General features: G+C 43.7%; 1 protein-coding gene across 1 annotated transcript in view; it reads left to right on the forward strand.

Moving 5' to 3' along the window:
* The window catches only part of pard3ba (par-3 family cell polarity regulator beta a), a 205,305-nt gene that overhangs the window by 67,288 nt on the left and 120,862 nt on the right, over nt 1-17,155 (forward strand). The window contains exons 6-10 of the mRNA XM_087836160.1: nt 2,921-3,007; nt 3,179-3,304; nt 5,051-5,526; nt 9,830-9,969; nt 11,103-11,231. Coding sequence (XP_087692286.1) covers nt 2,921-3,007; nt 3,179-3,304; nt 5,051-5,526; nt 9,830-9,969; nt 11,103-11,231 — 958 coding nt within the window. The remainder of the gene's footprint in view (nt 1-2,920; nt 3,008-3,178; nt 3,305-5,050; nt 5,527-9,829; nt 9,970-11,102; nt 11,232-17,155) is intronic.

The following is a 17,155-nucleotide window of genomic DNA, read 5'->3' on the forward strand; positions in this document are numbered from 1 at the left end:
CTGTGGAGGCAGAATCCACAGACTCACAGTGGACAAATGGCACACGCCTAATGAATGTAATGTAACATATTAGGCTTTTCTTCATTCTCCAGATGCCTGAAGTCATTGTTTTACGTGTACACATAACTTTTAAGAGGTATGGGGTGTTTGTGGCTCACTGTATTATTCAGAGGGCTGGCGGTTCAATTCCGGTTTGCCAAAGTATCCTCGGGAAAAATACTTTCATCTCAGGATGTGCTCATCAGAGTGTGAATGTGTGTGTGAGTGGGTGAATGAGACATGAAGCTCTTTGAGTGGAGCAGAAGAGTACTACATAAGAACCAATCAATTAAATCCATTTAGTTACAATAAACTAAGAGACTTGGTTTCCAAACGGACTTATAGTTTACAGTTTATAGTTACACACATTAGTAGCAATTAAGGTTTCAGTGACTTCAGTGACACTTGAGTATGCAGTTAGGAGGAAATGGAGATTTGCACACTTAGATGAGCCACCATGAGAATAAAATATTCAAAACGTTCCATTAATTAGATCTCTGTGTTTAACTGCTATTTATTTTGTAATTTTTCACAAACGATCTGGTCATGTTTTTGTGAGAAGAAAGCAAACCACATCCATCCTATGTGGAGATGAGGTCTGGCAGGAGTCTCCCTGGACTGTGATGTTCACAGACGACATGGTTATCTGTAGTTATAGCAGGAGCCTGGAGAGGTGGAGGTATGCTCTGGAGGGGAGAGGAATCAAACTCTGTAGACGTAAGAGAAAATACACGTGTGAATGAGAGGGAGATGGAAAGAAAGGTGAAGGGAGATGAGTTTAAATGCCTGAAAGCGATGGAGAGTGCCCAAGAGAGGTGAGGAACGGAGCGCAGGCAGGGTGGAGACGAGTGTCTGGGGCGATTTGTGACTGAAGGATAGGAGCAAAGGGTGAAAGGGAAGGTTTACAAGACGGTAGCGAGACTGCTGCGCTGTGTGGTTTGCATCACATCACAATGCACAACAATGAAATGACAAAAATAACATGACAGACAGCAGTAGTACTGCTTTAAGGACCTGTCACTTGTCATCCACATGTTAAAAATATCATTGTGGGTAACCTCCACTGTGTTTAGGCTTTGCTTTTTCAAACAAAAAGGTCAACAGTTTAATTTCCACTCTAAACCCATCTAGATAACAACTTTTTTCCACATCAGCAACAACTCTGGTGCCCAGAAGCAAAATGTATACTCGAGATTTGTCCAAAGCATACAAATAAGTAGGGATGGGTATCGTTTAGGTTTTATCCGATACCGGTGCCAAACCGGTACTTTTGAAATGGTGCCGGTGCTTAAAGAATGGAGAACACAAACTTTGTCCAAAAACCTCTCATGTTTAGCTGTTTTTTTGTAAAAAGATAACAATGTTAGCCTTTTCTGCAGCTATAGGGCATATATGATATCACTCTTGGCTGGAAGCAGAGCTTAATCAATGGAAAAAACACAAACTTTGTCCAAAAACCTCTCATGTTTAACTGTTTTCCACTTTTTCTTTGGTCATTTTAGCCTTTTTGGCCAGGGTGAAGGGAGTATCTGCCATCAAACAAGAAGACAGCCGCATGTAACTACGACAGTGTTTGCTAGTTCACCTTACATGCATTAATGTAATAACGTGGTTAGCCTACTCAACGTAAATTACACACGAACAACATTAAGCTACTCACACAGAGAAGAACGGCTGCTGCTGCCATCATCATCCGTCATCATTTCTGCTACACTGGCAGGGCTAGGGGCCAGGACTCTCCTCTTCGGGTTTTTGGGGGATGTTGCTAACTCCGGGTCTGATAACAGGCACCACACCCGCAGTAGATGTGCTTGGTGTGAGGTCTCGCAGCAAGCTATCAAATACGGCGCATTTCTCGGCTTTTAAAAAAACCGCTATGCGTCGCCAGGTGTTTCATCGGATTTGAGGTGTTACCTCCTTTGACAGTATCACAGTATCACCTTAAAGCACTTGTTGCAGGCTGCTGAGTTTGCATATTTTGCTGTGAAGTACAGCCAGACTTTTGACCGCTTCGCCTTGGGCATTTTTAATCTGTAGCTCTGCTCTAAAAGAACGTACATACCTGGACCCGCCTACTATCCTCGGAAACGTAAAATGATTGGCTAGAATTCAAAGTGTATGACATCTCAGAAAAAAAAGCACTGAAATGTGCGCTGCTTTTCGTTCTGGTTACTACCGTTTATGTCAGAACCATCATGCCGGTATCCGGTGCCATCATGGCACCGGATACCGGTACCCATCCCTACAAATAAGCAAAAAAAAAAAGCAGTTTTAAACTTAAAGAATGCTTTTAATCTGCACACACTAGTATATTAATTCCGTACTGTATTAATTTGGTAAAGACATGATCCATAATTGTGTTTGTAAGAACAAACCTGCAGACAGAGATGGAGTTCTCTGATCTTCTCGTAGCGTGCAGGTCCCCCTCTCTCCTCTAACCAATATCAAAAGCAGCCCTCTTCTTGTTTATCTTTAGTGGTATTGTCCTTGTTTATCTGCGGCTAAAAGCCACAGTTCAAGGCTCTGCAGAGATTATTAGAGAACCTCATTCTGTTTCATCTGTATCTGCTCCTCTATCTGTCTCTTTCTTTTATCTCCTGCTCTCTTCTTTTGTCCACCGGCTAGATTGGGTAGTTGAGAGGCAGGTAGATAAGGGGTGAAGTAGCCACCTGCGTCCTCAATCGCACACACCCCACACACACACATAATTCCGATGTTTGGCAGGGCTACCGGTAAGCTAATTTGTATCCCTATCTGTGTAGCCTGGAGGAAAATGCAAATGGAAAGGTTGAGTGTGTGTAGCTTTTTTTGTTGTTGTTGTTTTTTTTCTGTATCTGGATTTTCAGGATTTAATGTCCCTGATTTGTGTATTTTTTGACAGTAGTCTGACGAGGACAGTCGAGTTCCCTGGTGACCGTGGGCCCCTGGGTATACACGTGGTCCCATACTGCTCCTCGCTCAATGGACGGTAAGCTCACATAAACGCTCTCTTCTCCACATCCTCTCATAATCAAGCAGGCCTGCGCAAGGAAAGGCAGATGGCAATGTTGACTCATAAAAATGCAGAAGTTACTCGAGTGCTGGCATGTGTGTTTATCTCCGTGATTTCATATTGACTCCATACTGTATTTGTCCCAAGACCCCTTGGCCTCCACATTAAAGGCATCGAGGGAAACAGTCGGTCCAAGAAGGAGAATCTCTTCAAGGAGGATGAGTGCATCGTCCAAATCAATGACACACCACTGCAAGACAAGACCTTTGCACAGTAAGTAGGCGAGTGTGTGGGAGTGCAGTTTTTCAACACAGAAACCAAAATCAAAGCTAATATTTGATCTGAAACATGTACAGTGTATTAGATTGACTTAATAGTTTCAGCATGGAGCGTATGTTTCATGCATGAGGATATGTTCTTAATAAAATAAACAGATTAACACCTTACAGGCAACACGGCTTACATGTTTACTGTCATGGCTGAGCTTTTAACAGACATGGGAAATGGAGAGAAGCAAGGTTGAAATGGTTTGGACATGTGCAGAGGAGGGAGAGTGAATATAGTGAGCAAAGGATGTTAAATATGGAGCTGGATGGCAGGGAGAAAAGAGGAAGACCACAGAGGAGATTCATGGATGTAGTGAAGGAGGACACGTAGAGGGGTTGGTGTGACAGGAGGATGCTTGAGGTGAGCTAGAGGCAGATGTTCTGCTGTGGTAACGGGGGGGTCGTCAGAAGTCGTCTTTTTGGAGGAAAGAGTTAAAGGATTTGCATCAGCTGCTCCAGAAATGTGTTTTTAGCCACCTTGAAGACGTTGGTTGCCACCAGGTGGGAATTGCATTACTTGTTTAGACGGTGACAATGGTTGCTCGCGTTTGTTGATGTTGCTTATCTTTAGCTCTCCTCTGAGAATATCCACAGGGCTAAAGGAGACGTAATTAAACTGTGGACCCAGACTGTGGAGGATCTTAAAAGCTTACTGAACTGAGCAACTCCCCCCTCCCTTTCCCATTTCTTTCCCCTCGTCTATGTTTCCCTGTCTTTCTCCATTCTTCTTCTTCCGGACCTGGCTCCTGTGAGTTTTTTTGTTTGCTGTTTGCTTAATCCGTCCTTATGCGCTTTGGTTTTGCTGATTGTCTGATTATTCTTTTGTTCAAATGGCAAAAATAAGTGTTCCAGGTGATTCCATTTGGCAGAAGATTGTGACCTTGTTGCTAGGAAAAGACGAAAAGATTTGAAACTTATTTGTTAACATCATCCAAATTGGATCTGAGGCGGATCGGCTTATCCTGACACAACCCGAGACATGTGGTGTATATGTGTGCGTGTCAGGGATGTGATGAGGAACTAAAAACGTAAAAGCAAAAAAAAAGTGTGTGTACTCCCACTCATGCTGTCACCACTATAACGCTGTAGAAATACCCCACCTGTCACTCACTTTGCTTCCTTTATTAACCAGACAAATCCTTCACATTCTCTGCTCTATCCTATCTCACACCACATCTGCTCTACCGATGGCGTATTTTTTTGTCTCTGTATTATTCTATTTTTTTTCTCATGTTTTCAGCGCACACACTTCAAACTCCCATCCGTGTCCTTTCTGGGGGGGTTTTCCCCCGTCCTATATCTCTTTCTGAATGGGTCAATTTAACTGCATCTCACTCTGTTCTCTGTTTTGTGTGAATGTGGTGCTGATAGTGGTCTATTAAAGCTGGAATAGGATCCTGCTTCAAGGTCTCACCATCTGATAGGGACCACAGTGTCCCAAGCCAGCTGGAGGAGTCACTGTTGTTAATCCAAACTATAATACAGCCCTTTAGTGAAGCACAAGCCTCATTCACCCTCTCCTTCTTTGCTTTCCAATTCTGTGTTCTCTTTCTTTCTGTGTTCAGCCTCACTTTTGAGTTCTCCTTTGTTGGTTTACAGGTTTGTAATGTTCCACAAAGCAAAGAGAGAGCGATTAAAGTCGTCATCTTGTTTTTTTTTACTTTTCCTAAATTAGCCTTGTCTCCCTCTCTAGGTCTCAGGAGGTTTTCCGCCAAGCTATGGGCTCGCCTTCAGTGCATGTGGAGGTTCTTCCTGTAGCCAACAAGTCACGCTATGAGAAAAGCTTCATAGGTCAGCTTTTCACCAGCGACAGCAAAGACTCGTCTACCAAAGGCAGTCCAGTGGTGACGCACACTAGAGCCGACCCCAAACCAGAACTCAAACCAGAACCTAAAATGAACACCAGGACAGATATGAGGCGACCGGACGCACACACGAAGACCCCAGAGCCAACTCTGGTAAACTCAAAACCAGCGGAGTCTGTTCAGTCTGTGTACGGCTCTTTAGAGAGAGCGTCTCCCACGTCCACAGCCAGGGCTGCGAGCTCGTCTCCGACAACTTGGCCCCGCAGTGAGAGCCCGCTGGCCAGTAAGAGTCCTGCTGCGGCCAACATGTCTAACCTCACAGGAAGGAAGGGTGGCAAGAAGATGAATATTGACTTGAAGAAAGGTAAATTTCTTTTCTTTTTTTTGTGTGTCTCCCGTTTGGATCTTTAGCCATCAGAATTGTTGTCTTAAGGCCAAGAAAGATGCCAAGCGGATTTATTTTACCAAGTGGATCATCATGGCCTTGGTCCATTTGATTGACCTTTATTATAATTATGAATTTATTTTATTTTCGGTCGCTACAAATGGGACAGATATGACTGGGGGATAGGACAGGGAGAAAGAAAGAGAGGGAGAGAAAGAAAACCAGAGGGGAGAAGAGGCGGTGAGAAAGGGGGGAAGAAAGAAAGAAAAACAAACAAAACAACTGGATCACCTGTGTGGAGAAAAAAAAAACAGAAGAGAAAGCAAACAAAAAAGAGCAACATAATAAATACAGCACCATCACAATAAACTAGCTAACAATAGATAACAGTAGATACTAAATATAAAGGTAAATTTCTTATATACATGTGTTGTATTCACTGATGATCATCATGTTCCATCATTAAGTTTTTTTTCTTTCTCTCCCCCATCACCCCCAACCGGTCGTGGCAGATGCCGCCCCTCCCTGAGCCTGGTTCTGAGGTTTCTTCCTGTTAAAAGGGAGTTTTTCCTTCCCACTGTCGCCAAAGTGCAATTTTGCTGGGGTTTTTTTTTCTTTACCTGACAATATAAAGCCCGTTGAGGTGACTGTTGTTGTCAATTAGTGCTGTATGCATTGAATTGAATTAAGCTAAGGATGTTATGTTTCTCCAAATCCATGGTGTATAAGCAACTCCTTGATTATTTGAATTAGGTCCTTATTGTAAATATCTGATCGAAGTGCAGACTTTCAGCTTTAATTCAAGAGGTTTTATAAATAGTTTTGCGGTAACTGAGCAGGAATTACATACATTTTTATACACAGCCCCCATTTTCAGAAGCTTCAAATTAGTTGGACATTTAATTGACAAGTAGTTTCATATCCAGGTGAGACCTGTTGTTTTGCTACTTCATGACAAATGAAGCAAATGTGAATCTGAAGTTGAATTTGTAATTTATAGCTTTCACTCTAATTTTAAATATGAGGCTCAAAGAGATGTCTATGTATGTGAGGTAGGTCACTTAACCCTTTAAAACCGGTCAGAGCGGGCACGCTCTGTTTTGCGTAACTATTTTTAAATCCTGGTAGCACTGCAACCACATAAGCTAGCGCAATAATTTTTTTTTGCATATGAAACCGGAGGAGTTGTACTTACATCTTATGCCATCAGCTTGTCCTCGGTCACAGTTTCCTTCCACATATAGCTTTGCAAAAACTGCATAAAAAGCGCTTGCAGCAACAAAAACATAATATTCCAGAAACAGGCTTTGCCGATCCGATCAGCTGTTCATAACACTTCCTACATCCATCAGCACGAACTATCACATGTCCGCCATGTCCTGCCCGAAAGCGGAAGTGACGTCATTTTCGCAGAAATGTAGTTTTTTACCATCAAGGCCTCATGAGCTTATACTGGTGTTTTTAAAAGTTATGTTTGACTTTATGACTTTCTGTGTCGTTTCTGGGATGCTTAGGACTCATATTGCACTGCTGGAAATAGTTTATTTTGATGCACATGCTGCTTTTTTTGCAAATTTGCAGTATAATATTTATTTATTTTTTTCCCTGCAGTATATAGAAATTGGTGTATTTCAAAAATAAAACTATGAAGACACTTAAAATAAATTTCCTGTGGTGGGAAACTATTTTGTGCAACTTTTTTGTATTTACAGTTTTGAGGGATAAGCCTCTTAAATTTCTCTAACTAGAAATATATGTTAAAAAACAAAAACGATTTTCAATTTTTTTGTAGGTTATTGCACTTTTTTGCAATTTATGTAATTACTATACACTTAATGCATACATATTATTAAAATCTAGGCTGTAATGGTTGTATTGATGTATAGCAACTTGAAATGCTCCCAAAAATGGCTCCACAACATGTAAAAATATAATATAAGCTCTGGCGGACTTGGTTCTATGGTAGGTCTTAAAGGGTTAACACCCGTCTTTGGGCTGAAACACCAAAATCAGCCAGACAACCGAATCTTAGTTGACTAAATCAGCTATCTGGTTCATTCTTAGAAAGGACGAATACGTCAGTTCAGCAACACAGAAATGCTGAAAAAAATTAATAAATCATCATCTAACCAAGTCAAGACCAAGAACACGTATCATTGTCGAGGTCTACGCTCAACTGATGCCTTCATGAATGGGAATAAAGAGGTTTTACAACCAGATTAGACTTTGCCCAAAAATTGTGAGCTGTGTATAAAAACAGTGCTGCAGGTGGTGCAAAGAGGCAAATTATGATCTCTGTCTAACAAATTATGGACCAGACTGTTAACTATGTATTTCTCAACAAAGTTGAACCCACAGCTCAGCAGTGTCTCAGACAGCTACAGCGATTCAGCAATCCCTCCGTTTCTCTGCTCCTCACTGACGTTGAGCTGTTGCACTTCATGCGACTTGAAGTTTTCTTATCTTAAAACGGCCTTTCCACAGCTCTGTTAGCAACGTAACGAGTCCATCAGCAGTAGCAGCAAAGTTGAGACGTAACAGCCCATGGGAAGATGGATCCTTGACTGACGACCTCTTCTTTTATATTGTGGATTCAGAGCCACTGGACCCCTGTGAAAGACTCTGACTCAGTGTTTTTGTGCAGGATTTCTCAGGCTCTGCTACATTGATACTATTCATTATTTGTGAGGCCTCCATCTTTACAAGTGCAGTACAAAAATACTGGAGTTTTCCCATTTATTCTGCCATTGCATTCTCCTTTTAAGGACTCTTGACTGCTCGTGCTCTTTTTTTTTAAAAGCTTTTATTCTCCAGATTTGTTAAAGTCAAAGCGGCTCACTTAGCCCTGGATGTTGTTCTCACCACTGACACAATTGATTGATTTTTATCACATTCAGACTCCAATAAAATTGCCGTCCACTATTGTTAGCTTTAATATTTCACTATGAAGATATTTTTCATTTTTCCAATTCCTCAATAATGACTCAGAGCTGTCTCGTTGTTACACCCTTAGGTTTAAACCTAGACTGACTCAGTCTGGCATCTCAGGCACCTCATCGCTTATCCCTCAGTGCTGAAGTGTTGATAGCATGGGAATGGGTTCTTATGACTGTGAATAGGGTCTGTTCTAGCAACTCGTAGTGTTACAGGGCAGTGAAAAGATAGCTGTAATTGGGCTACATGCACACACACACGCGTGTGGTATCCAGAAAAAAAGGCAAGACATCCAGATGAAAGGATAGAAGAAATTGGGCCTCACACTTTCCAGCTCAAAGCCCATTCACGACTGTTTTATTGTTAGTTTCTTCGTTTTTCCATCACACTTTTCTTCCCCATTTCTCTTCACCCTCTTTTTGTTAGATTTTTTTTTTCTTCCCTGTCTATCCCTTTCACCTGATGCAAGATCAGAGCAGAGGATATTATGGGGTTTCTAACACCCTCTCCCTCGGCAACAGGCTCCTTCTCTCCGTGATTGACAGGCGGTGAGGTTTAGGTGCGCTAATGTAGGGCAGGCAGAGGCTTAGCTCGGAGACCAGATAGCATCGCTCACCGCCTTTAGTATGCCACGGCGGCTTTGCTCTCCCTGCACACACACACAGACACACACACACACAGAGTGTGGCACATTTCACTCATGGCTTGGGGCTTGTGAGGCCGTGAAAAAGGGAGAGGGTGGAGGCTCTGGGGGATGATGGTTCATGCATGTGTGTGTGGGCTCAGAAAACACACACACACACTTGTAAATGAATACACACAAAGTAAATGTAGGCTCAAAAGCACAAGGAAAATCTTTGTGGAAATCACATCGCAACCCCTGGGGAGAAAGCTAGAGAAGGGAATAATATCTCTGGTTTTTCTCTGCTCGTCACTCCTTTTTTTTTCTCCACCTCCACCTTCGTTCCATCTTCTCCCTCTACCTCCCTTCATCAGCCACCGTTCGGCCTGCTCACACGTGAAATTAAAGACAGAGTCTGTCTAATCCGGCTAGGAGAGAAGCCTGCTCCCGGGGGCTCAGAGGCTGAGCCAGGCAACTAACCCCCATAGGGAAACAGGCACTTAAACAGTAGTTAATGGGGAGAAGACGCAGACTGCAGACAGAGTTCAGGAGAGGGAGAGAGGGGAGAAAACTTGGAGAAGGAGAAAAGTGAAAGGCTGGGATGATGAGAGGGAAATTCAATTAAAATGAAATTAAAAAGTCATAAAATTTGTAATTAAGTCTCATTTTCAGGAGCAGACATCCCCCGTGCACATGTTCATGACTCATGTTGCCTCGTTCCCACAGGCTCTGAGGGTCTGGGTTTCACCGTGGTAACAAGGGATTCATCTGTCCAAGGGCCGGGGCCCATCTTGGTGAAGAGCATTTTGTTGCGGGGTGCAGCAGTGAAGGATGGACGCCTACAGCCAGGAGACCGCATCCTGGAGGTAAAACACAGGTTTTTATGAAGATCATCCAATGTGTGCGAAGTAGAGCCGAGACCTGTCGTTATCAGCAGGAAGTGTAACTCTCTCTGGATCACACGGTGTGCGACGTGTACTCAGGGTGAGCCTGCTCTCACCTGTGGAAAACACACCTGCCAATTCTGGTATCTTATGGCAAATGCCAGTTGCCGGGCAGTGAGCGCAGGGCCCATTAGGATATTTTGGTCCCTGATACTGATTGTTTGGTCAGAGACATTCACACCAGCATCCCATCCGAGGTCATTTTGTAGCTCTAGCAGTGCTCATCCTGTTCCTCCTTACACAAAGGAGCAGACACTGGTCCTGATGATGGGTTAAAGGTCTTCTACGGCCCTGTCCAGCTTTCCTAGAGTAACTGTTTGTCTCCTGGAATCTGTCTCCTGTGCTGGGAGAAACAGCAAGCCTTCAGGCAATGGCACAAATTGGTGCACCATCCTGGAGGAGATGGTATACCTGTGTAACCTCTGCCAAATGCAAAACTAGGTAAAAAAAAAAAAAACAGTCAGAAAAGATGAAGAAGGAAAAAAGTCAGTGACCTCTAACTGTAAAAACCATTCCTGTTTTAGTGGTCGTGCCATTGTTGTCCCTTTAGAGCACCTGCTGTTAGTCTCATTAACACCAAAGCAGCTGAAACTGATGAACAGACTCCACCTGCTACTTAACTGACCAGATCAATATCCCACAAATTTAACTGACTTGATGCTTTTAATGTTTTTGAGCAGTGTTTACTTATAATTAGAGCATATTTTTTAAAATCTGCTTTTCTGATAACCAACCACTTGTTTTATCAAGCAGCTAGTTTTTATGATTTATCGCAAATTATTTTGCGGACCCCGTGGCTGTGTCACAGATGTCATTTTGAGAACCCCTAAGCTACACCGATATAGCCAAGCTATCGCAGAGAAACACAAGAACATATGTTTTATTTTCATTTTGGAGAACCAGCCCACACACAGAAGCATCTCCATCTGATCCTCTGTTACTTTCATTCGATACGTGTTAGTGGAGCACTGCCAGTGGATAATACACTAAGCTTTAATCTACTCCTGTTTGTGTGTTTGCTTTTTTTCCCCCGTCTCGCGTGTGTTTGTGTGTAGGTAAACGGAGTAGACATGACAGGCCGTAGCCAGGAGGAGCTGGTGGCCATGCTGCGCAGCACCAAGCAGGGAGAGAGCGTGTCTCTGGTGGTGGCTCGGCAGGAGGACGCGTTCCTGCCTAGGGAGCTGGTAAGAGAGCGTGAAGACGCAAAAACGCAGCATCCACACAACGCCCCTAACTCTTCTTTGTTGATCACTTGTGGTCTCTGCCTCATCCCTACATTGTGACATTTTCCCTTTCTTTTCCTTTCAAAGGAGCAAATCCTCTTCATCTTGATTTTGTTTTGCACCACAGACACACAAACGCACCCGGAGCACGAGCTCTGGCCTTCCTGTACCTCTCTGGTTTGTTGACACAGTGATGCCAGAGGAAGTCACACACACAAGCCACAGCGGGGCCCCAGAGGAAACGTGCGAGTGTGTCCATGCTTGTCGGCACGCCCCGGGTGTTAAGTGACCGTTTACCTGTTGCGGCCGGCGGGGTCACAATGTGACCGAGCCTCACACATCTTATCAATAAACACACACAGAAAGCCAGCTGGCCCCTTGAAAGTCACTCGCTCTGCGTAAATGATGTTTTCGCCTGTTCTCTCCTTTCTGTCCTCTGGTTATTCTGATTATTCCCTTCCCATTACTTCAAAGCACTGTGAGAAAGACACGCGGGGGCTTTGTAGTGACTGATGCATATTCACACCTAGGCGAGCTGCGCACACATACACTCCCGAACACCTAGACCTTGATATAAAACTCGCGCGCACACACACGCACGCGCCGAACACATCACACATCTTTAAACAGCTAAGTTGCTGCTTCCGAAAATAGTTTGCCCTCATTAATGGCCCAGCAGTCTTGGCATAACAAGTGCACTTTGAAGAGACTCTACAGTCTTCATCTAACACTTGCTTGTATTTGTGCATTAGAGAGAGACTTAAAGAGTTGGGGGGGGAGTGAGTGAGTGAGGGAGGGGGGCTCTCACTCCTGTATCTGTCGAAGTTGTTGAAGTTGCTGGTGCCCCGTGAGATCTGGCCCTTATCTCCAGCACAGTCCTCCACCTCAAAGACATTTTGATGTCCCCTAAGCGCGCACACACACACGCACACTTAGAGATAGACTCACAAAGACACTACACACACCCTCTCTCTAGTGGTTCTATTGATTGACTTTAGATGTGCAGACTCCTCCCCACTAAAAACATAAATACGCAGATGCGGAAAGAACTGCAGAGAAAAAGTTTGCAGTTAAAAGCGTGCAAATGAGCAAACGCACACTTAAACACACAATGCTACAGGACACACCTCCCACCTTCCTGCGCTCTCCTTAATCATACTGGATGTTTCCAAATGCTTGTACTGAATTATTGTGGAGTTTCGTGCCGGTGGTCGGATATCAAGAAGATGCAGACACACTAAATGTGCCCGTCTGCCTCTTCCATCCTAAGGATGTGTTTGAGTGCCTGCCTGACTAGTGATTATTTTTCCATGCTTTAGAGGCTTTAACGTCTTGTAGAAAGCGTTCTTATGCATCCACACAGCAAACATTCGTGTCTGCAGTTGAGCACAGCGGTTTTACATCCAGCAGCTGCTGAGGTTAATTAGCCGAGTCCATCGACCAGCATCATATTGCTGCTGCAGGTAATTCGTCTGCATTATGAGCTTTTGTATCTATCAAAGCTCATTTCGCTCTTGAGCAGAAACATTTTGAAAATGCCCGTCTCTACATTTATCTGTCTGTCTGCTCGGTTCAAGGATCACTTAAGGAAAGTGTGTTTGCGTGCGCTTGGTCGATGATGCGATGTTATGTGAAACCTGAAAACAGGTTAAGGACTTTGTGTTGTTTGTGCTGGATTTTGCATCGATGCGGCATGGAAAACACTCGAGTATCCCTGTCAGAGCTGTACAGTGAGTTGAAAGGATAGATTAGTGCACAGATAGTGTGTTCTTGTATCCAGAGTCTGACTGAAACTGACACTGAAACAAAAGGTTCAAGGAAGTCAATTTAAACTACTTGTAAAGCTCAGATATGTTTATAGTGTAAGAAAAACTGCGTGGCTCCTCTTATGACCCTGTTCTCTTTCAGTGCTTTTATGAAAGAACCTCTTTGGAGTATGAAAGTATCTTATATCGCTGTTACACCCAGTCTGCGCCGTGTTTTTCTCCTGGTAGCCCGATTTCTTCGGAGCTCCCGGAGTTAGTGTCAAATGTCCGGCGTTTGAGCTCAAACTGAGTCTGAAGGAATTTGTACTACAGTGTTTCTTTGTGACCTTCAGCATTCCATTCATTTCATTCACATTAGAAATCGAAAGCATTCGGAGGCCTTACAAAATGTTCATAGTGCACATTTTCAAATTTCTCTTCTCGGATTAGATTTCAGGCAGTTATTTTCTCTTGCGTGGTACAAAGACAGCTTCTAGGGGAAGCTCACTGTATTTACTGTGAATGTAGAGGAGTCTGAGCTTTGAGCAACTTAAAACGGGTGAAGTGTTTGCTTCTTTATTTTTCTAGAAGTTCATCGTAAACAGTGTATCCCCCCCAGCTGTAACACCTGCTGCTTTTCATGCCTTTTAGCACTAAAACTAATCCTAACAATATATAATAGCCACTGGATTGTTTAGGTTTGCTGGGTTGTGTTTAAACCTATAGTGGTGCTTGATGGAATATCCTTAGTGTCAGGGTGTAAGTAGTGGAGTAGCATTTGGTTTTATGGCTCAGAGTGTCAGTGACAGGTCTAATCAGAAATAGCCTGTAAAAGAGGAGCTGGGGTGGAGGTGGGTTGCAAATTGGCTTGCATGTCACAGCAGGTCTGACCAACTTAGGCCATGTCCACACTAATACGTTTTCCTTTGAAAACGCATCTTTTTCTCTCCGTGTTGGCCTTTCGTGCACACTGAAGCTGCGTTTTTGGTTAAGGAAAACTGAGCTTTTTGAAAACGCTCTCCAAAGTGGATTTGAAATTTAGACTGCAAAAACAGAGGCTTTTGAAAACAATGACGCCTTTTAGTCATATGATGCAGTCATGTGACCAATTCAACTAAGGTGGACGGCATTGTACAGCAGTTGTTCTGTTTGCTCTCAATTTTTACAGCCCTATTAAAGATTTATAACAGTTTGTACGTAGCTCCAGATGCTCCAGATAAACCTCGACGTTCCTCCTCGACGTGTCAAAGAGCCGGAAAGTAAACAAACGGCAGACGGAAATGACGCAGGTCAAATAGTCTTAAGTTTCACGCGTGCGCACTACAGGAACGTCGATAGTGTGGACGCAGAGCGTTTTTAGACGAAAACGCCTTTTTCAAAATTATCCGTGCAACCATGCAATTAGTCAGTAGGATGCTTTCAGCTGATCCATCAGCTGATGTGGGCTGACACTGAGAGCAGCTGATCTGTCGGTCTATCAGGCCTCACTGACCTAATGCGGTGCTCACTTTGTGCCAGAACTTCAATGACTTTGTGAAATTTGGTAGAATTCATTACTTTCAGGAGGCTGCACATATGTAAGCATAAAAATTTATTAGATTTAATTGAAACTAAACAAGTAAGGCCTTGACTGAGGCACACGGGAGGTTAGAGGTCAAACCAGCTGTGGAGCAGCTGATCAGGGTCCAGTGTTTTGCCAAGGGGCACTTCAGCAGAGCAGGCACTTGGTGGCACAGCAAGTTGAAGCGAAGCATGACACTGCAAGTCTAGTTTTTATACTCCCCGTGCGACCGCTGCCAACCCATAAGATTCTCTCCTCCGGTGCTCATATAGTCTGTTTTATCTCGCTTGTACAAGTAAAGTAGACTTTTAGAGGAACTGGCTGAACTGCTGATTGATTAGTTTCAATGGAGGGAGGGGAGTTACTGATGTTTCATGAGCAGCGTGCGGTTCTGTGAAAGCGCTCAGCAGCGCTGGGAGGCATGCTGGTCTCTTTTAGTCAAAAGAATAACAATAAAGCGTGTGAATTAGCCTCCTTATTAGGATACAAAAAAGCCGTCGATTTTCTACCCCATCTCCTGCACCAGCGCGCACTCTCTGAGTAATTAAAAAGTGATAACTTCTAATCACAGTTTCATTCCTGTCAGCATTTCTGCATCTCCTCCGCTCGGCGCGCTCATTATTTCGCGGGGCCTCGTTTTGTTTCGGGGCGGAGATTAGAGAGTTGCTTTGTAATGTTTTTTCTGTTTTAAGCGGGTTTTTGTCAAGAGCATGATATATATATATGTGTGCGTGAGAGAAAGTGTGTGTTTGTCATGCCAAGGACAGGATGGGGGGGTCACTCTGCACATGGCTGACCCACTCCTGCCAGCAAGGCCAGGGCCAGCTCACAGGAAAAAGGAGGTTGTGAGGAGAAAAATAACTTTGCTGTGTTGCTGTCGTCTTTTTCATCAACTTGGCCTCTTTGGCTGTCTTCTTTTTATTTGTACACATCCCGTCATTCTTCCTTCTCTTTTTATTTTCCCTGTCTGGAGCTCTTCACGCCGTTCCAGAATTATCCCCCAATCAGTCATTTTTTATTTTCCTTTCTCTTCATTGTGAGGTAAAGGTGTAAAGCGGCGAGGAGGCGAGACATTAAGGCGATTAATTGGCAGCTCCATCGTCGGCGTCAAGCGCGGCGAGATCGCATCTTAATTGAATGTCGCTCTCACCGCTAATCCCCCCGCTTTGAAACCCCCCATTTAGAAATCCTCAGCGACAAAAGGCTCTGTGTGTAATCGCCGTGTGTCACCCCTCCTCCTCCCCTCATCTCCTCTTTGCCTCCCACCCCGGGGTAAGAAAAAGCTCCTTTTTGTCTCCTCATTTGGGTGTTGAAGAGGGTGGCCTCACTCCTGACTAAAAGCTTGTTAAAGATCCATTGCTGAGGGCTAACAGCGGAGGGGAGCGGCAAGGGGCCCCACTCGCCTGGAGGATGCAATTTGCCCCCAAGGAACGGGCATTAGCGGGGATATTAGCGATGTGTGGGAGTGGGTTTGCGTGATCGGACCACTACTGAGAATCACTTGGTTGTGTAAATAAATATAAATAAGCAGTGAGTTAGAATAAATAAGCATGTTGTTTTAATAACTTCTCAGTGTCTTTTTTCCAAGAGCCTGCTGTGCTCTGATGTGTCCACCTTCACCTCGTGTGTTACTGCAGTTAGATCACAGAGGTATTTAAAACCTCCCAGGTTGCCACCTGAGTCTTCTCAAGTGTCTCTCAAGCAGGAAGAAGCAGATTGTCTTTGTAATGCCTGGTTTTGAGTAGCAGCACTCTGAAATGCCTTGTTGATAAAAATAAGCCCCGACTGAAAATCTCAAATTATACTCGAGCAGAAAATAGATTCTGTGACTTTTGAAGGTTGGGTTTTGCTCGTTATTCGTATCGTGGAACTGATTATGAGTTAAAGATGTGTAACGATAAAGCTATCGTTTCATTTTTGAACGTCTTGTGCAGATTGGGGTACCTCTGTAGGCCAGAGTGTAAAATGAAAATGCAGAAATGACCCTAAATCTGATTTGAAGTCTCCTCTTAACTCTAATTTTTACATACTGTCATTTGAGTGCAGCCTGATTTATGTGCAGAGTTTGACACCAGCGAGCTGTTGGCCCATCAGAATGAGAAATGTTTCTAACTCACCTTAAAGTTTACTTCATGCAAGAAAATGATGTGATAAGAGTCGAAACTGGAAATTTTCAGTGCACGTGCACTGAAAACGGAATTTTCCGTGTGATAGGAAAAGGAGCGCTCCTGACCTCACCGGGGAGATGAGGGCAGTACTGGGGTAATCCATATTACTCTGAGGAGGGTCTTTAACATTTTTGAACTGAGGTTTCTTTAACCTCTGTTTTCAAGACTGGAAAATGAGGTGTGAGAGACCTGACCTGAATTAGGGACATTGCAGTTTGATAAGAAGCAAGTCCTTATTACTGGGGTTTGCTAATAGTTGTAGTGAGAGCACTAACAGGGACTGGAAAGACGGCGCTGTCTCATTCGTTGGCTCCCTGTAAAATCCAGAGTGGAATTTCAAATCCTTCAAATCCTTTTCCTCACATACAAAGTCCTGGATGATCGGGCCTCGTTATATCTTATCATCTGGAT

This window comes from Neolamprologus brichardi, chromosome 23 (assembly GCF_056152115.1).
Source record: "Neolamprologus brichardi isolate AB-2024 chromosome 23, ASM5615211v1, whole genome shotgun sequence".
NCBI classification, from domain to species: Eukaryota; Metazoa; Chordata; class Actinopteri; order Cichliformes; family Cichlidae; genus Neolamprologus; species Neolamprologus brichardi.